The 22,298-nt window shown below is 29.5% G+C and overlaps 1 protein-coding gene across 3 annotated transcripts in view; it reads left to right on the forward strand.

Moving 5' to 3' along the window:
* LOC136977628 (RNA-binding protein lark-like) overlaps window positions 1-22,298 on the forward strand; it is a 115,437-nt gene that overhangs the window by 73,798 nt on the left and 19,341 nt on the right. The window contains exon 9 of one of the 3 annotated variants that reach the window (XM_067273180.1): window positions 1,878-2,192. In XM_067273180.1, coding sequence (XP_067129281.1) covers window positions 1,878-2,192 — 315 coding nt within the window. Of the gene's footprint in view, window positions 1-1,877; window positions 4,554-22,298 lie in introns of those variants that run through there. The other 2 variants (XM_067273167.1, XM_067273172.1) reach the window with 2 other exon arrangements.

Below are 22,298 nucleotides of genomic sequence, written 5' to 3' on the forward strand. Positions count from 1 at the left end.
TTTAAAATTTTATAAAAACTCACATTAATTTTATTTTTCTTTTGCCTGTTCAATATTTTTATTTGATCCAAAATTCCATATAGTGAATTTTGTTATCAGACATACTGAATGATGAAAATATTTCAAAGAACATATCTTAATTGGAAAAACAATCTTCTAATTATGCAAATTTTCAAAATATTGATAAATTTTGTTTTTCATATGTATTCTTACATGAACTGCTAAATGTAGGGAAGTTAAATTATTTAGTCGTTAGTGGCAAACTAGCTGAAGATGTACAAACTATGTGTGCTTACTAATGTTATTAGAAACTTTTCATTTGACATGTTGAAAATAAAATGATATGACATAAATGCACTTCTATAGTTTATTAATGATTAGAAAAAAAAATGATTTTGTAAATAATTATATTAGTCCTAATAATTTCAATTTCAAAGCATATAAGCACTTTTTCATTAAGTTATTTTATACTTGTCACTTGTAGAAATGCATTTGTTAGAAAGTCTTTTTGTTATATTGGTTTTATCAGTAATTATTATCTGGAAAGAAAATGAAGTAAAATGATTTGAAGTTGCACTTTTGAAATTAGAAAAAGCACTATAGGTTTCACAAATTGTCATGTAAACATGACCTGCTTAAATAATAGAAATTATCTTATGTTAAATAATTGTAGACTCATGAAATTTAATTAATGTAAGATTGCAGTCTGTTTGTTAGGTAACTTATTTAGTTTGATTAAAAGTTTAGCTGAATTATAACCAGAAAGAGCCTGGTGTTTATATATTTGATTATATTTAAATTTTTAAAAATTTTATTTGCATAAAATAGTCCAAAATTGATTATATTAATGATTACTTATGGAACTATAAATAGTCAAATTTTGATGTGTTTTTATGGAATAAGTGGTCTTAATTTCTGTATATCTTTATTATATATGTATTTGAAGAATGCAGTCTCTGTGTAAGTTTCATTGTCATTATACTTTTTAGTTATAATTGATCAAAATATTATTTTTATTTGTTGGAATTTCATTTTGTCAGTTTATTTGTTTTCTTCATATGTCATATGAAGGTGACTTGAAAAATTGGAAAGGAATGTATTTGAAAAAGTTGATTTAAAATCATAGTATTACAATTGTTTGTTTTTGTTAAAAAATTTATCAAAAATTGATATTGATATTATTATTATTAGTATTAAGTTATGAATTTTTTAAGTCATATATATCGTTTAATTGAACTGAAGTGTTTTAATAAAAAATATAAATTTTGATTTTTTATATTACTAAATTAACAGTAATTGATATCTAATGTATTAAAACTTTTTTATCACTTGTTAATATATGATAGTACATGTCTAGTATAAATGTAAATGTAATGGACAACTACTATGAATGAAGATTTTTTTATTTTTAATATTGCATTGTTATAAAACCGGTGTCATTACATAAAAATAATTTTATTGTCACTTTTAAATTTTCATAATCTAGCTACAACAAATGCACACGTGGATTGTCTATTATGTTACATACTATAGAAAGTTAAAGCAGTAGTTAAAAGAAAACTATTCATATTTTATTTAGGCAGATTTCACTATTACAATAGTAGATAGAATATTAAAGTAACAAATAATTTATACTATTTGTGTTGTAATATTGTGTTAGTTTATATTGACTATTAGTTTATTTTACTATTATATTGACTGATCTATATTATATTTATATATATTAATATTTACATTTAATTTCAGATGTTAATATTAAATTTTAAATTTATAAAGTTTTAATTTATATTATTCATTATAACATAATTATGATAATTTGAATTTAAAGAAAGTCTTTAGTAGCAATGAAGAAGAACAGTAAATTATAAACTTAATAGTATTTTTTCCTATAGTGATATGGTTGCTCCCCAGGGAATGACTGCGGCCAGTCAATATGCCAGTGGAACACAAGATTTGAGGCGAGATCAATATGACAGTTTTGCAGGAATGACTTCAGGACAATACAACAGTAGACCAGATCAATTTACAAATTTTCCTCGGGGGATTGCAGCTAGTCAAACTGATGCTAGCAGAATGACCCAATACGATACAACGACTGGAATGATGGATTCGTCTTTCACCAGTAGGCCAGATATGAGAAGGGATGTTGAAGGATTTAATACAATGACTACACAACAGTACAATACTGGAGGGTATGATATTAAACAAGATCCATATGGGAATGTTAGTAGTATGATGACTACTACACCGGGTGATAGTACACGTGATGTATCTACTTATGGTGGGGTATCTGGCAGTACATTATTGGATGTAAAAAGGGATTATGTGGATCAGTTTTCAGGTATGGCTACAGCAGTTGTAGCTGCTGCAAGAGAGACTACAAATTATGCTGGCATGTCTGCCTCATATGGGCTCTCTACTACTCAGTCTGCTGATACTAAGCGTGACTATAGAGATACAATGGGAGTGACTGGATTTATAGATAGAACACAGGAGGTTACAAATTATAGTAATCTTACTACTCAATATGGAAGTATGCCTGTAGATGTAAAACGAGATTATTCTAATACTTTTGCTACAACAGCAGCAAGCATAACTACTCCGCAGCAAACCACGCAGGGCTCTTACAGAATGGGTAGGGAAGGTTATGAACAGTTAGAACGAATGAATGCTCAGTATAGTAATGGATCTGCTAATCTGTGGAGAGAGCAATATGCTCGTCTTACAGGTTCAATGATATAAAACTTCATTGTCTAGTATCTGTGTATCTTATTTAGTTGTCTGATATTTCTTGAATTCCTAGTATTGGGATTATATCAGTTTCTTTATATAATCGTACATCAGGGTTTAATTGTCGGGTGCAACAGTAAAATTACTGTTGAAATATTTGGCAGTAGTGAAGTGTAATTAATAGTAGTAATATTAAAAGGAAAACATTGTGATTTTATAGGATGCCATTATTCTCACTGTTTCATAGTGATTTTTATTTAGAAAAGCACAGTTATTTTATGTCACTGATAAATTGATGTAGTTAATGAGCTCGGGATATTAGTTTCAAGATCAATTTATAAAAATTTTGACATTTAAAAAAGATGAATGATATCAATAATAATAATGACATTTTAAGAAAAGTCAACACTACTTTAGCAGTTTATTGTATTAGTTGTAAAGACAAATATAATAAATTGTTAAAGAAAAATTATTTTCCAAAAAACTTATACAAGTATTTCAGTTTTTTTTATTATAATTATATAATGTGATTTTAAGAAAATTCTGTAACCTATTTTTCATAATGACATTTACTTCAATAGTAAAAAAAAAAGAAATAAAATCATTTAAAGAAAAATAAGGAATTATTTTTAGTATTCTTAACACAGTTGAAATCTTTATTTTGCATTTTATAAAAATTTATTATTATTATTATTATAATATTTGTTATGTACTATAACTTAATTTGGCAGTTTTAAATTTCTTCTTTTAAGTTTAACTTTAATATTTTCATTGGCAGATTTGAATGAATTTGGTTTAAACAATCAGAATTTATAAATAGTGTGTGGCATTTTCTGTTAAAATAATTTTTATTTTTCAAATTCAAACTGAGTTAAAAAAATTTCTAAATTTTTCTGATTTTATTGTCATTAGTTATATCATTTGAACATTGCCATAAGAAATCAATTATATGTTTCATATTATGTATAAATTTATATATTAATATGCTGGTTTTAATATTTATATCTAATAATTTGGAATACATGGATATTAATTAGATTTTATTTTTGTGGAGAAAAAATTGAAGATTATTTCAGATATACATCTTAATACTTTTCATAATTACATAATGAATTTCAAATACACATTTAGTTATTTATTATATAACTTTGTAATAGTGTAATTTTTCTTTTGGGTAAGAATGCACTTCATGTGCTCAGCGTGGTTTGAAAGCGGATTATCAGCATTATCATCATCATTTTATTATTTGTTAATAAAATTGAACTTGATCTATATCCTGTATATACATATACATAAATACATAATACATACACATATATATATATATACATTGCTTGATGTTAATTGTTCCAAGAAAGAATTATGAGTTTTATATAAAAGTAGATGTGACATAATATTTCAAATACAAAAATTATCTTAATTTTCTGTGATAGAAATATACTAATTTTTTAGTTTCCAATAAGTTTATTAGTTTCTTACTTATTTTTAATTGTATGAATAAGTTAAAATTGGATTAGCTTCATTTTATGTTTGGTTTTGTAAAATCAGAATTTTGATTAGTCTGATTGATTGATTACAAGACAATGCAAATTTTTATGATCTGAAGAAAAGACAATTTAGAAATTTGTGTAATGGGCTCTAAAATTTTATCTTTTCTTTTCCATATTAAAAATGGATAAAATTAACAACTTGTCAATTTTTGTTAAGAGACTTCAAGAAATTCTATGTTCTGTTCAAAGAAGTGACTGTTATAGTAACCAGTGTAATGTTTGCGTTCGTATTTAATTTTAATCGGAATAAATGGCTAATAACCTTTGAATAAACACTGTCAATCATTTTCTTAATACTTAGTACCTTAAACATTTAATTGATAGTAATAATTTAAATTAAAAACTATATTTTAATAAATAAATGAAGAAATGCATTCATTATAAAGAATACAACATAAACATATACAGCATATGGCTAATAATTTGCATTAAGGAGACTGTAATTATTACATTGAATTAAAGTATTCTGGATAGTTTATATTTAAAAGCAGATTTTTTTCAAAATTCAATCTAAGTGATCCATAGATAAAAAAAATATAATATAATCACGTCAAAAATATATTTTTTAAGTTTATAAATATTGCATTTCTAGTCTGTTCATAGGGAGCAGAAAACTGACAGTGAAATAATTCAAAATTATTGACTATTATATAATTTCAAGAAATCATCATAAAATTTTGTAACCATCATATTAGACATAGTTTGATGTCATAATTATGTTTATTAAAAGGTGAATCTGATTAATGAAAGTGATATTACAAAAAATTATAATTGTGTTTTTAAAGGATTTGCCTGAATATTTCTGCTTACACAGCTGAGAATGAATGAACAATTCCACATCAGTGAATCAACAGTCTACAGATGTGCTAGAAGATTAAAAAATGGTGTTGGCCCAGAAAATTACCCTGCGAATGGTTCTAAGTAATCAAAGTTAAATTCAAAATGTTTGGCAATATTCAAAAAAAAACTGACAGAAAGTTATCTTAATATGTCAGATTTTAATACCAACTTATTTTTGTAACATGTCAAATGTTTTAGCCAACTTGGTTAAAAAATTTGACTTCTTAAAAATAATTTGGTATTAAAATTAAAGGACTGGGAGTTGTCTGAAGAAAAAAGAGGTGCATCTAAACTCACCTTAATATAATATATATTGTCAAGTTTATGGATATTTATATGGATAAAAAACAAAAATTCTGCAGTTTTCCAATGCCTTGTTTTATTGTGTGATTAATGGTTTTATTTTGCAGTTTTGAATAAACAGATTTCTTCACTGTTAATCCTAGAACAATGATATTCTATAATGTAGAACATCAGTAACATAATGTGCAAAGTGAAAGAATTTTTAAAAAATAATAATGTCATAAAAAACTGTTGATATCTTTAAAACAGTTTGGACTTCAGAACTTTCCTTATTATAATGAATGCTATTTCTTCCTAAATATGAACTGCTATAATGAAATATTATTCCAGCACATAATAATGAATTAGTTAACAGAGAGAAAATATGCAAGTATTTATTATGTTAACATTAATAGATTTACAATTAGGATCTGAAAATTGAATTTTTGTATTTAGTGAAATAAGTAATCCATAAATTATCAGGCATTTATTGTGTATGTATATTTATACATAGATATAGTTTTTTTAAATACAAATACAGTAAAATCTGTGTAAAGCAGAATCACATCATATGTAATTTTTTTCATTCTGGCCGGTTTTTGCTTTGAATGCTTTAGTATTTTTTTTAGACTCTACCAGAGTACTAGAAAAACACATGTAACTGTTATAGTTACATGTGTTTTTATAGTAAAACCACTTTTACATAAAAATATTTGTTACTAGGTTTAATTGAAAGCAATTCTAACTAAAGTTGAAGATAAAAGTATTTAAATGCAAGAGTTGATAACTTTTTATTTTTAAAAGGTCTTTGTTGTTCTAAAAAAATTTAGGCTAGTTATTCAAATACTTTTTGAAAATATCCTTATAAGCTTGCAAACAAGCCAATTTGAGTACAGAGTGTAGTGTCTTGCTTTGCAGTCAGAAATTTTAATTTCATTACTTTAATACAGAGATAATGTTATTCTGTGATCTGACTTTTGAAGGAATTTTAATACTCTAATTAATCATTAACTTTTGACCTTTAATTTTCAATGGTATTAATTAACTTGTTTTTGAATATTCAGTACAAATTAGTAACTAAAGATTTCATATAAGGTAGTAAATTGGCAACAGTTTTTCTTGTATAAAATAATTAGTAGTATACGGGTTACCTTATTCTCATTGTTTTCAACAAATTACATTCATTGCTTGTTCTTCAGAATTCAGTTCTTGGAAACTGAATTTTTGAAAGTACTCATTTTTAAAAGTATTTGATTATGCTTATGGTTAAATCATCAATGATCTTGTGTCTGTACACAACTTTTATTTCTCTGAATAGGTTTAGAATTGTTTTTGGAATATAGTTTTATCATGCTCTGCAATGACTGTTATACCTAGAAAAAATTTTACTTATTTGATTACAAGCGGAATATTAATTTTTCCACTTTATTCAGGTTAAGTTAGATTCTTTGTATTATTCAGGTTTCTGGCTTTTAGTAAAATATAAAAAAATTCCTATTTTAAAGTTTTATATTTTTGTTTAGACAGGTTTCTTAGTAATTTATGTTTTGTTTTAGACAGTTCTTACTATATTCTATTTATTTATTGGCTCTAATTGAATTTCTGGAATTTATAAGAAATAATATTTACAGCAGAAACCTTATCCCAAACTGGATATATATTATACTACAATAATCTCAGGTTTGGTAGTATTATAGAAATTATATTTACCGATAGTTATTCTTTTTCAACTTATTTTTAATCTTTTAACTGTTCCATTCAGAATTGTAAGAGTAAAAATTTAATTTGTGGAACATTAGTATGAAGCAGGGTCACCAAACTATGATTTGTGGGCCAGCTCCAGCCTGTGAGGTCAGTTCATCTGGCCCATTGCTGCACTGTGTCACAAATGAACTAAAATATAATTATTTATATGGAAATATCATAGATTGTAGAACTTACTATGTAGAAAAAATTAAAATAAGTGTAAGTAAAAATGCAAAAATTGGTCCAATCTGATTTTTGCATTTGACAATGATATAATTTATAGGAAAATCAGTGGGAAAAAAATTTGACAGCTTTTTGCGACTTTGGATATCGGAGTGCTTGAAGTTTTTAAGAAAAGCGATTACGAGCTTGCTGCAGCAATCGTGTTTGTGTATTGGTAAATAAATATGTTGGTTGTCTTTATTTTTTGTGTATTCAGTGTATCATATTGAACAAAATGGTTATTCAGCTCGTGCTCGTCATTCTCTCAGTTATCTGGCCCACTGTGAAAAAGTTTGGTGACCCTTGGTATAAAGTGATGATCAAATAGTGGAACCTTTTGTTTATCCAGATCCCATTAATCCAGATTTCTGGTTTATCCAGATTATAAAATGTAATCCCTACTTCAGAAAGATAGCCATATGGAAAACCTATAAATGCAAAAAATTAAAGAACAAATTACATTCTTGCTTGAGTGTAACAAGAATAGACTTGTTTCTTATGAATTGGCATATGATATTCATTGTTATGCATTCTGAGGGAGTGTTCTTTGAATTTACTTAATACTTTGTTGAACCTTTTCTAATCTTTTAAGATTTTCAACTTTAAAAAATTGCTACTTCCCTGTTGAATAAAAATGCTATGCTTCTCATGGCAGGCAATGTGTTTTAATAAGTTTATTGTTTGTAACTTTGCAAGTTGTTATTCATTCAACATCCTAAAGCCTCTTGTTTTGCTGAGTTTCACTCATCTTCAAACATTTTAGAAACACCGTGAAAATGACATCTAAAGGAAAGAAAGAGGTTGTTACGTTGAAGAAGAAACTAGAAATATAAAAGTCTATAAACTGTGTTATGCTGTAAACAATTTTTCCAGCTTTCTGGTCATCTGAATTGAACCTGGTCCTGTTTGAGCCACATAAATGGGGTTTCACTTTATAAACATAAAAAAAAAAAGTTGTTTTTATAAACTAGATCTTGTAGATCAATAATTTTTTGTGTTGTTTTTTAAGAAAATTATTTTTAAGTAATTTTGTCTTAATGCAATAGTTGCTGTTTTTCTATTTCCTTTAAATATGAAATAGAAAAATGTTTCTTATAAAGCAAATGTATGTATATATGTTTTAATTTGAGGAGTGTTTTGTTTTTTTCCTGTGTGAAGGTAAAACATATATAATTCTATTAGTTTTTAAACATAAAACTGATTTAAGTAGAAAAAATATGATGGAAAATCTATTTAAATGTATAATAAAATTTAACAAAATTACTTAAAAATAACTTTATTTTTCTTAATTGATTATTTTATAATCTATATTAAAATTTTAGTTTTAAATATTTTAATAATATATTTTGAGAAAGTGTTAAGTTTTATGTAGATTTTTTTCACTTTTACTCTGTAATGAGCCTTTTCATCATAGCTATACGCTGTAAAGTAATTATTACAATCACTCCCTGACTTACATAATTGTTGCATTCTGCAGAATTTTATGCAAATGAGATTTTTACTAAATGTTAATATAGTACTTATAACTATGTATACTGAATTTTATTGAAACAAAAAACAAATGTTCAACAAATAGAATTATTTATTTTTTTCCATTTGTAATTTTTCCTGTACACGAGATATAAAAGTGTTCTTTGCTTAAAACAGAGATAAATTACAATGTAATGCTATGAATGTTTGTGAATTTTTTTAAAGTGCTTTTGCCTATGGTCTACATAGTTCTGATATATAGTTTGTAGTATCTCAGTAGTCATAGTATTTCATTTATTTTCTGCTATTGATAGATGCAAAATATATTCACAATTTTTTAAGTTTGTTTTAGCCAACAAAAATTTACATAGAGGCTGTATTAATTAACTTCCATTATTTGAATAAAGTATAATCTATAGACCAATATATTCAGAATGCAGAATTAATTGTGGAGGAAGGAATGATTTTGAATAGGTTTTCAGTACCAATTGCATGATTTAATGTATCAGTAATTTTTTTCCTTAAGTCTGATCTAGCTTTTTTCTTTTAGTGTATATTAGATTACTGTAGTTGCTGGTTATTATATGATGTCTTGAATATTTTAATTTTAAGAAGTAGTGATTCTATTAATTGGAAGGCATTATAAAAACTTATATTAATTATATATAAAATAAAACTGTGAAATGTGCTTTTATAAACAACCATTACTTAGCTTTTAAATATTTTGAATTAGCTCACTCATTTTCAGGAAAACAGAAATAACACGCTGAACAAGAACATGTAATGAGAACCAACTAGAACATTCAGATAAATTGAAATAAAATAGAAAAAGCATAAAGACAAGAAGAGATTATTTACAATGTGTTTATAAAATAAAATGAGGTGATGTTATTTTAATGGAATTCCTTGATGATTAGCTTGTGTAGTTTGTGTGTGTGTATTAGCTGCTTCCAAGATACTGATTACATTAGTTGTTATAAGATTCTCATGTAGATCTATATGGACTCTGTGCGCCTTGTCCTGTAAGCTGTTAGTCTGTCCAACAGTGTTTATGCCAGGGTGCTTCATCTCTACCCATTTATGTCTTTTTGATGTTTAGAACTTTGTTCTTTGGTGTTACATGCTGTTATCCCAACATACTCTGAAGAAACACATGTTGTGGATTGGAATTCTGTAGATACTGCTTGTATTCAGAGACTCTTCTCATGAAAACAAATGATGGTTCAAGTTCATAATTAGGAAATTTTATATGTAAACGTGTATTTTAAAGTAAATATAAATCAAAACACAAATTAATTTTAATTTAAAATTACATTAAATTAGTAAAATGAAAGTTTTTTGTAGAGCTTAGTCACCATATTAATATGCTGTGAAGACTAATATTATGATTCAGATCAATTTAAATGACACTTTATGTCTGAACTTTCTAGAAATTGGTCATTTCAAGGAGAGGTTAGCATGTGTAATTGACAATTGTCATTGTTTGTGACTCTACAAGAAAACCAAACTGATTGAGCAATTATGTTCTTATCTGCTGGCTGGAATCTTTATTTCAATATATAAACTTGATTTTATAGTATCTCAATGTTTCTGTCTAAGATTTCTTAGGAAGTACTAATGCTATTCATTTCTCTAGATCAGTGATTCTCAACCACTCAACCACACTTCAAAAATCTTGTGGCACTTAAGTGTGCTGCATTAGTTCAATTGGTTCTACCTTCCTAGGGACACATTTTGAAATTGTAACCGGTGTTATCGGTAACTGCCAGTAATTACCAAGGCATTTAGAAAATGTTACCTAAATAATCAACTGTGTTTAAAAATCACTGTTATGACATCACCAGTTGTCCTGCGGTACTTGCCGAAGTAACCGTGTGTGCTGCCAAATTTTTAAATTATTAAAAGTGTACCGTGATGAAAAAAAGGTTGAGAATCATTGCTCTAGATGTATCTAAAATGTTTAGAAATTCTTTTACACAGTTTCTCTTTGTAAATTTAGTGTATTCCATGCTACTGTTGAAAACTGTTTTTGATTGGTAGTCTGTAAATTTCACTTTGTTAATTTAAAGGATTAATTTTTTACTTATCATTTCATAGTAAATTAAATTTGGTAACAATTCTATTCAGAATTAATGTCATATTAGTCGTTTTTTTTTTTTTTTGACGTAATAATTTTACAGGAAGAATTCAATTACATACACTGTCGTTTGTTTTTATGATGGCATACTCATAACTAGTTATAGAACCGAGTATTCATTACTATAGTAAGTTCTTGAAGATATGAGGATCTGAAAGTACTCAAAGTTGTTATTTTTGTGAAATAATTCTATAAATGTCTTTTTGACATTTCTAATAGGCCATTAGGCTAGATTGAAAACATTTGCTAAATAAAAGCAAATCCCAGCAGCGAAAAAGGTGTTTATAGAATTATTTAGAATTGTTATGCTGAGGTTGATTTAGATTATTGATTATTTTTGTGTATGTGTGATTTTTAACACGTTATTAAAACATGTTTATGCAATTTAAATTTGTTCTGCAAAGTTTTATATTTGGGTGATTTGGTCAGTTGTCTAAAACCCATTCTATTTTTTTGTTTTTTCTGATAAATTGACTATCACACAATTTCAAAAATCATTTATAAATATATTGCTATCATTTAATGTTTGCATTGATGACATATCTATTCAATAAATTTAATTGAACTATTGAATAAATAAGCCATCTAATTCATTGACTAAATGTTTTTGTAACTTATTATACTCTCAAACCTTACATCAAATTCACAAGATAATTTTATCATCAGTTTTAAATTTTTTCTAATAAGATAATCTTGAACTTTTCTAACACAGTGTGAGATTTGACTAATAAGGTGACTTTTTTGAAATTGCAATGCCCAAAGCATAAGTATAGATTCAGTATGTTAAATTAATACTTGGATTTTTTTATTGTCTTTAATAAACTGCATGAGAATAATAATATAAATGATCTTATAGAACATATTTTACTTAGAATTTATTGAATGAATAAATATTGGGTGGATGAAAAAGTTACTGGATTTTTCTAGTTTTATAGTACAGCATATATTTCAAAAAGAAAAATAGTTCATTCAAGAAAATAATGCCATTACATTCAAGCACCTTCTTCCATCAATTTGACAAGTCACAGATTCATCTGAATAAAACTCAGACTGTTTTGACTTTGCAAGTGTGATTTTCATCTTGTTATCTGTGAACTGCTTTCCATCCATGAAGTGTTGCAAGGGGTGGAAGAGATAGTAATCAGATGGTGCAATATCTGGGCTATAAGGAGGGTGAAGGTGAACCACCCAGTCAAGATCAAGCAGCTTCTGCCAGGTCAACCTGACACTTGTGGTCTTGAATTTGGATTGTGGAGAACTCAAATGTTAATCTTGCAGACTTTTCCAATAGCAGGTAAGTGACAAACTATGGAGAACTAGTCACAACCAATTGTCTTTCTCATTCCTCGTGTGTTTAGGTGTCTGAAAACTGCTGCAAGTCATCATCCAATAGGACAGGCAGCCTTCCTGAGTGTAGCTTATCTTTTACTTCATATTTCTGAGCTTTGAGTTTACTGAACCAATCATAGTTTGTAGACTCAGAGACAACATTTTTGCTAAATAATTGTACTATAGAGTGATAAGATTTAACTGCTTTTATACCAAAGTGATAATCATAAAGTGCATATGTGAATTTGGTCATGAGAAAGTGTTGGCAAACTTGATATAGTTGGTATTGCCACACACATTATCTTTTCACTTACAATTGTGTTCTTCAATACCCTTCATTTACATATCTTACAAGAAATTTCTAGATGCCATCTGTTGGAAAACAATTTCAAATATTCTGCAGAGTATTAAAAAAAATTCAAGAAACTTTTGCATCAACCTGATATTTTTTTTGTATTTCATAAAAGCTATTAAGGAATTTATTCAAAAATATATAAACTAATTATGCATAATTAATAATTGACAAGACTATGTCTTGTTTATAAAATCATGCTGCCTGCTGTCTTATCAGCTTAGAGGTATGAAGGAGTACATGTCAGGAGTTGAAATTTGGCACAGAGTATTAAGTGCCAAATCATGTGCGCATAAAAAAAACCAGACTTGTAGGTAGTCAGGGGACCGAGAACCAAAACACAATAGACTACAAAATGGCGACTCTCTCTACAAACTGGCAGTAGTGCGAGATTTGCACATGCGTTGCTTGTTGGTAAGTTGGAAATACAAATATTGTGAAATCGAATTTTGGCAAACACGTGTGTTGGGAAGTTTGAAAAGCAAATGTTGCTAAATCAAATTTTGACAAACAAATCTTTGAAAAAACCCATTTACCTGTCCCGTGTTTACTCCCCACATTTTTCTGGTCACCACGTGCTAACCTTTATTGACCGGAGATATCTCGTTTTATCGTCGGAACTTTTTGAAACTAGATGGCGTGCTATTATAATTTTATATTAAAACTAACTTCTGAAATAGAATTTTTTTCTTTTTACATTTATTAATATAAGTTATATAGATTTTGTTTGTGCAAAATAAAAAAATAATTGCAAACGATACAATAGCCTCCATTATTTTTTCAAAAACGGGAAATTTTCGCATTGACAAAAATTCAACCTGGGGCATCATGCAACAGAGAGAAATTTCAACATTTGATAGGTTAATTTCAATGAAAATGCATCGTAAAGATCTCGTGGTTGTGCTGTGTGTTGAATGATTGCGCTCAAAACCAGCGATACCAAAGATGATTGGAGAATGAGAACGAGACCCATCGTGAGCATTGAAGTGATCCCACTTAGTAGTGAGTCTCCGAGACATAGTCTTGTCCCAAATACGGCCTTGCCATTTTATTTGTTTTCATTTAAATATAAAATTTATGTATTAAATTTTTATTTTTCTATTTATATTATTATATTAAACTTAAGAATTAATTGTTTTTATAAGAATTGAAGAATTACAAAATTCTCAAAATATTCATTAAAGCTTAAGTTGCAAATGAACTTATTTAAATACGGTTTTTATTTATATTTTAAATTCTCTGCAAAAATAAAAATTTATTATTAATTATAATTGATTTTCACACATTAAGACGAGATATCTAAAATTATTTCACAGTTGTTGTTGTTGTGCTAACAAGTTAGTCTTTGAAACTAATGTCAAGTTTTATCAAAATTTAATGTTTATTTGGAAGTTTTATAATTTTACCAATTAAGAGTTGTGTTAATTCTGTTAAAAACTTTAGATTTAGAGTTGACTTGAATTAGCATATAAGAATTATTAGTTCAAACAATATAACTGAACTAGATTGTATAAACTTGAATATGGTTATGTAATAGTTATGCAAAAAGTAAAGTTACAGATTAGTGATGGCAAACCCATGATTTACAAAGTGATTTAAAAATACCCTCATTAAATACAAGGTGCGTCTGAAAAATTTAGTGAATGGTCCCATAGTTGAATAACCATGCTGGTTAGGAAGTTGTGCTCACGCAGACGTAGTGAGAGACTTGCCAACTGGTGCTCCCTAACATTGAAATCACGACAGTTAAACAGAAGTGCGCACAGCAAACAATGCAACGCAGTGAGTGTGAGAATGAGTGTCACTGCAAAATGGAGTAATGCGTGAACATTACAGCACTTCCTTGCTACACGCCAGGTGACAGTTCTTCAACAATCTCCATATTCCCAGATCTGGCAACTGCAGATTTCTTCTTGTTTCCCGCCTGAAAGGCCTACGCTTTTTCGACATTGCGCAGATCCAACGTGTGACAACAGTGCTTTGTGCAATACTGAAAGAAGTGTTTGCTCACAGCTTCCAGCAGCTGTACAACCGATGTCAAATGTGTGTTGTTGCTAATGGCAATTACTTGGAATGCCAGTAAAGGTATTTTGTTTGTATCTCTTGTTTCCTTTATTTTATGAGAGCGTTCACTGAACTTTTCAGACACACCTTGTATTTACAGAGTATTTCTGATATTGGTGAAAAAGTAAATTTGTAAGCATTTTTGTTATATTTAAATTTGAGTAATCAAAAAAAATTTGACTCATGATTTGGAGTTATTAAATCTTGAATTCAGTTTTGCTCTAGCTTAAGGAATAGGTTGAAATCACTGTTCTAGATTTTAGTGTAATTGCATAACTAAACAATTAATATGCTTATAAATACAGTGGTGCCTCATATAACGTACTTAATCTGTTTCAGCTGCACGTTCGTTAAGTGAAAAGTTTGTTGTACGAAACGCATTTTCCCATAGAAATACATGTTAAAACATTTAATTCGTTCCACAGCACAAAATAACCACACTGTACCATTTAAAAAAGTGAAAATGGAGCAGTTATGAATTATGCTGGGTAGTCATATGTTGTGAGGAGGAGGTGGAGGAACACTTTCTTCACACAATCATACATACACACAATTTTTACACATTGCAGCAGATCTCTTTTTATTGTTTTTTAATCAGAGTTGGATTCAGGAGAGGCTACCAGGGTTTGCAGGGTCAACTCCTCTTGTTCCGTCCTTTGTTTTTTGGCAGCTGGCTTCTTGAAAAACATGTCCAAGGTGATCTGTTTCTCTCTCTTCTTCAACACCTGTCAGAAATGTTGGGCAAGGTTGTATTGTAGAGATCATTGGTCCTGTTGGCCTCAGCTGTGTTTGGATAGTGAGTGTGTAACCTGAATCTCTCCCCATTTGACAAGAAAGTCCTTGTTGGCAGCAGTTGAAATTGGTTGATTGGATAGCTCCTCCTCGTCGTTAGATGAAGCTTGTCTTTGACCTTCTTCATGTTCCTGGACAAGAAGTGCTTGGAGCTTTTCAGTTGTCAGCTCTTCTTGGTGTTCTTCAATGAGCTCCTCCGCATCCTCCATCTCCACCTCCAATTCCAACTCTTGGGCCATCGAGATAATCTCCTGCACCACTTCTGTATCCCCAGCTGGTTCTTCCTGGGTCCATTCAGGAACATGCCTCTTTCAGGCTGAATTGAGGGTCTTCTGCGCTCTCCAGGCCTTGGATGAGTCTGATTGCCATAAGAACATCAAACTTCTCTTTCCAGAACTTTTGGACAGTCATGTCTCCACAAAGCTGACATTCTTCAAACACCTTCATGAAGAGAGCTCTGGTGTACAGTTTTTTGAAGTTGGCAATGACTTGCTGATCCATTGGCTGAAGGATGGCAGTGGTGTTTGCTGGCAGATACTGCACCTTGATGAAAGGATAGCTTTCTTCCAGGATCTCCTCCAGGTATTTTGGGTGACCAGGGGCTTTGTCCAGTATCAGCAAGGCTTTGAGCGGCTGATACTGGACTTCTGATAAGAGCTATTTCAAAGGCTCTTAAAATACCTATTTCAAAGAAGCTATTCTGGGAAGCCAAGAAGAGGAAAAATCTAAAAAATAGCAGATTGCCATTGGCAACGGCAAAAGAGTAGAAACATCATTCGCACTTGTTTGCAGCCAGTCTGTTGCTCGAGTCACGTAACGGCCAAACAGAAAGTCCATTGTTTGCAACGTCCGTTATACGAGGCATCACTGTACTGCTGGTGTGGCCAAACTTTTATCCCTTAGGGGCTACTTTTTCGGTAAAATATAGTCTGCAGGTGACTATGAATATGGGCAAACAATTTTAGGATTTTTCAAATTTTTCATAAATATTTTAATAAATAATTAATAATGATAAGTTTTTATTTTTTTCCGGCCTGTACTTGGTTTATTCATTCTAAAATAATAGGGTTATTAATATTAATAACATTTAAAACAATAATTAATGTACTAACATACCTGCTTCTGTTTGCTGTATGAATAAATAAAAAAAAACTAAAATTGAAAGTAAATACAAGTGCACAAACAAGGAGTAACAAGTGGATTGAAGCCAGGGGCTGTCACGTTACTGTCTGACACATGATTTTGTGCCATTTCATGCGATTGCCATTTATATGCGCATGCATTGCAAGTACAATTAATTTAAAAGTTAACATTCATTTGCATTGTTCATTGGGATAAATACAAACAGTATGGGTACGTTGCACAGACAGTCTATTATTGTAAGAATAAATTATCGAATTAAGATTTTTAAACATTAATTTAAGTGAAAGCAAATTGTTCAACTTTAGCTTCGCGGGCTACTTTCAAAACCTTTGCGGTCGACCGCGGTCTACGTGTTGGCCGTCCCTGCTGTACTGTATTACATACATTGACATCAAATATTAATCTACAATACAATGCACAAAACTGCATTGTAGATTAATTTTGATGTAGCTTATCTTAATTTCTTGCATTATTTATGACAGTCAAGTTTTAATCAGAGATTGATTTTTATTTATCTTGATTGGATATTCACAATATTTTATTCTACTTTTCTATGATGTTTTTTTCGACGTATTAATGGTAGCTTCTTGTCTCATAATTATGAATACTAATACAGTTAACACTTGTTAATATAAATCACTAGGGGAACAATAATTAGTTTGCTTTATTGAAAATTTGTATTAATGATTTTCAGGGTCAAGGTCAAGATTGTAAAATTTAGGGAGTTAAGGCTTAATAGGCAATCAAAATTTCTAAATTATAATATTTTGAATGTATTTACAAAAATAAATTAATGATCTTACTGATTTTCAAATCAAATATAATGAGGAGCATATGGTATTCACAGTACGTATGGAGCAGTATATCAGAGTGATCAAACAAAACAAAACTAATCCATGCCTCTTCAGCATGTTTGTAATCATTGTACTCTAAATGGACATGCAGAATCACTTATAACAGGTGGCAAACCTTTCTGAGCCTGCGTGCCATATAGTAAGTACACTTAGCTTTAAAGATGTTTGTGTGCCAGAATTTTAGACTTCGAATAACGATATTTAAAGAAATTAAACAAATATGCTTTAATTAGAATAAATATACAAAAAACTTATTTGAAAAAGGCAGATGATCAATCAATATCGTATGATACATTACGTGCCAGATGATTTCTCTATACGTGCCATAGGTTCGCCATCCCTGACCTTTAAGAATGAATGAATCTCCAGTTGCAGCAACATGTGGAACAATGACAGGTCTCCAAATTTCATTTCTGTATCTTATGTCAATAAACCAGTCCAGATAATGTGGAAGTCTGTTTGACCCTCAAAATTTCCTCCTCTTATACACTGTATGCTCCACTTTACTAAACTGGTACTAATTCTGTACAAATGAAGAATAATTTTGGGTTCTTCACTGATGCTAGATTAGAACTTATTAATTTATCTGCAATTAAACTGCAACTTATCAGAAAAAGAACATATTGCCTTTAGCCAGCACTTCACTCTCTACATTCCACAGCTTATATGAAATTAACATCAAGAACACCAACAATTCAGCCGGTATTTGAACACTAAGGACAGAGATCACGAATCCCATTACTTATCAATGTTGGCTTCCGTGTGGCTCTCACATAACTTGTCACTGGCCTTATTCAACACTGCCAGCTGAATTTGCCTCGCAACCTCAATCAAGACAAACCATACAACACTGTAACTTACAACAAAAGGCTCTCTGGCATATGTAAAGAAAAGCTAAAATCAACAACTTACATAATTGCTTAAAGGAGGAGTCTTATAATCTTTTCCTTATTTGGAAATGACAAGGACCCAGTTGATAGGAAACACCTATCTGTGGTTTACACTATTCCCATCATCAGTAACAGAGCCAAAATTACATGGGAACAATGAGCAGATCTTTAACCATTCATATTCAAGGACAAAAACACCATTAAAAAAAATCTTACAACTGCTGCTCTGGTAACTAGTTCCATTGATAGATATCCAGGTCCTTCTCAATCAGGCCTGTATTCTGCATCACAAGGCTCATTTGATGTATTTGGAAAGATTAGAAATATACAAAGCTGCTAGAAAGGTCACTGCCATCAACTTTAAGGAAGCAGAGTCCATCTCTCATGGAAATTAACTTTGCCTAAAGATTTTACAAAACATCATTTTATTTCATTAATTTTTAATGTTTAACATTTTCTGCAGCTATCACATGAACAGTGTTTTCCAATCAAAACTTTATGCAACAGCTTTTGAATTGTGTGTTCCATTTTCATTTTGTTCTTTTATAGAACTCTTTTAAACCTGAATGTCATCATTATAAATGGTAGAAAACATTTGTTTTTACAATACTTTTACGAGCTGTATTTTTGGTGTTATTGACATTAATTTGATGTAAGCTTATCCAGTTTCTCATATACTTATGTGGTTGTTATTACACAGCCTATGCTCTGTGCATTCTGGAAGTAGTTATGTTAAAATTGTATATGCCATTATTTGCTGGACTTGAAATCCTATTTAATGAAATGATTTTGATTATGTTGTGTGGATATAAACTTTCTTATGCTTAGAAAGAATGTCCATTGCAGTTCTGTAGCATTCTGTTTATTATTCCAGCAATCAATTAATCATAAGTGATGAGCATCTATTGATGTAGTCATTTTTTGACATTGTTCCCTTATCTTCGGTGCCATTGTTCTAGTTTCTAAGAAATATTAGCGTCCATGGGCATCTGGAGAAAATTTTCTACAGGGTAAAGGTTGGAGACATTTTTTTTGGAGTTTTTTTACAAATTGATTATAGAATACAGTATTACATGAAAGCATCCCATGGCTGAGGATGTAAGGTTACATATATCATTTTTATGATTAGAATTTTCGAACTTTTACTCATTCCAAGGGAGAAAGTGTTCTGTTTGACCCTCTCTGCTGATGCCCATGTTTGAGTCTAATTATCATATATATTCTAGGATATTCTCAGACTTCATCTCATAAGTTGCTGTTTAGGCAGTTTTCAGCCTTTTAATCACTCTTCATGTTATAGAATATTGTAAATCATTTCCAGAAGACATTTAACAATCTATTTACAATTATTTTTTGTTTGTAGTGAGATGTTGTGAAACACTGAGCACTGTAATTAACCTAATTTTTTTTCTATTCAATTATATTTAAAAAATCTCAAGGATGATAATTTTGCATATTTAATACAAACCTTTTACAATGATAACCAGTTATTTGTGCATTTAGCAAAATTATATTGTGTTTTCTATTTTTTCACTTAGAAGCATGCTCATTTTGCATTGAACTTAATTCATTTGAATAGTATATAACTGATATTGATGATATCTTGTTGTTGAAGAAAAATTTAAACAAAACATCCTCAAAACTTGATAGAAATAATTATTCATTTTTTCTTTTATCATTCTGATGATTTTGTTTTGAAGAGGTCTATTTATCATCTAGACCAGCATTTCTCAAAGTGGGCGATAACGCCCCCTTGTGGGCGGTGAGTAAATCTGGAGGCGCTGGAGGCAGGGTACTGAACGGTGACCAAAGGCAAAAGTTGGGGTCACTGACAGCCGTTCCCTTTCCTCTGTTAAATTGATAAGAGGAAACATTACGTTTAATTGTTTCCAGATGTTGAGAACAATGTACGGTAAGGGCCCAAAGTTTGAGATTCATAGAAAAGTTTTCCTAAGAATATTTGCAATCCTTTCTCACACAAGAGAAAATGGGTTAGGGGGCGTTGGGTATAACTTTATGGAACAAAGGGGGCAGTGGATCGAAAAAGTTTGAGAATCACTGATCTAGACTTTAAATTTATTTATATCAATTTCATATTATAATAAATTTATTGCATTTTATAACAATGTTTTTTATATTTTTATTAAAATATTTCAAGAGTAATGTTGTGTTGACAATACTCATTACAACATTTTACATTATAAAATTGTTGTATCTGTTGAGGATGCAAGAAAGTATCTTAACTTAAAAATTAGTCTCATATGTATATAATAACCCAGTTATTTGGAAAACTAAATGAATCTTTGAAGAATAGCTTTAGTAAAATATAGTCAACCTCTTAATTGTAATATCAAATTTAATATAAATAGGAATATAAATACAGTAGAACATCGATTATCCGACCCCCGATTAACCAACTTATCGGTTAACCGACCGCGTTCTAGTCGGCAAATTCAAATGTTCGCTAGTGATGTGGCGCTACTATATTTGGTTATGTCTTGGCTACTTTAATATTATTTTTGATAAATTTTTGCATGTTTTAGCTGGCAGCACTGGCTGGGTGCTATGGGGATGCTAGTATTTAAACCAGGCCTAATACACTATACTAATAACGTATTTTTCCATACTTTTCGGTTATCCGACTTTTCAGTTATCCGACCAACCCCAGTCCCCAATTAAGTTGGATAATCGATGCTCTACTGTATATAAATATTGGAATATGAATAGTAAGTTTTGATTGTAGTAATAACTTTGTTAACCAAAAAATAAAATAGCAATGTTGTAGGATTATGAAGAAAATTTTGTTGCTAGTAAGGTTTTGTGTTCTTAGATTAGACGTTAAGAAGAGATATCTTAAAATTGTTTACTTATTGTGACATTGTCACAATGCTGCCGGCAGTAATTTTTAATTATATTTTAATTTTAAAAATTACTTCTGGAATGAATCAAAATATAAATTAAATGTTTACAATGTGAGATTACATGAATATTGTATACATTTTGCTCAAGTGATATATTATTATTCATTTTAGTTTATTGAAAGGATCAATTGTATTGCTCTATATGGTAAGATGATAATTTTGAATTGAAATCATCTGATAAGACCAGGTTTGTCACATTTTTGAGTCCACATGCCATATAGTTATAATAATAATTTTTAGAAATGTTTATGCCTTCCAAAGTTTTAAATTTCAGATAATGATAATTATAGAAATGGAATGAATGTGTTTTAATTAGAATAAACTTTAAGAAGCTGATTAAAAAAAGGAGTGATAAGGTGATAAACCAAAAGGATAATTGAAAACGACATGATAAATCAAAATTGTATGATACATTACATTCCAGATGATTTCTCCTGACATACCACTTGGGCATGTGTGCCATAGGTTTGTCACTCCTGGTATGTAGTTTATTGGTGCTGCCAATCCTAAGATTTTCATATCTGTTCTTGATTTTTATCTATTTAATTGTTGTCGAGATAACAAAGGATGGGTGGATGGGAAAGCAGACAAAGGTGGGAATGTAAAGGTCTACAGTTTGAAAATTACAATCCAAAAATTTAAGTTATTGCTATGGTAGTAGTTTTTGTCTGATTATAAATTCTGAAGTAAAAAATTAGGGAATTGCTTATTATCTAATTCTTAATTAGAGTAAGAGTAAACAAGCAAAAAAAAATCTACCTTGCCATTTCAAGTACTATGAGATTTTTTGAATAGTAAATGATTCAGTCTTAGCTTATAACTTTGAGGCATTTTTCTCTAAAATACAGATTGGTTAAATTCGACTGATTTTAAATTTTAAAAGTTTAATTAGTTTATGAAATTGTTGCTTACAACTTTGCTAAAAAAAGAATCAGTTATAAATAGGAATTTTTAATGTTTATAGATACTTGTCTTA

This window comes from Centruroides vittatus, unplaced genomic scaffold (genome assembly GCF_030686945.1).
Source record: "Centruroides vittatus isolate TY-2023 unplaced genomic scaffold, ASM3068694v2 contig_1114, whole genome shotgun sequence".
Taxonomy (NCBI): domain Eukaryota; kingdom Metazoa; phylum Arthropoda; class Arachnida; order Scorpiones; family Buthidae; genus Centruroides; species Centruroides vittatus.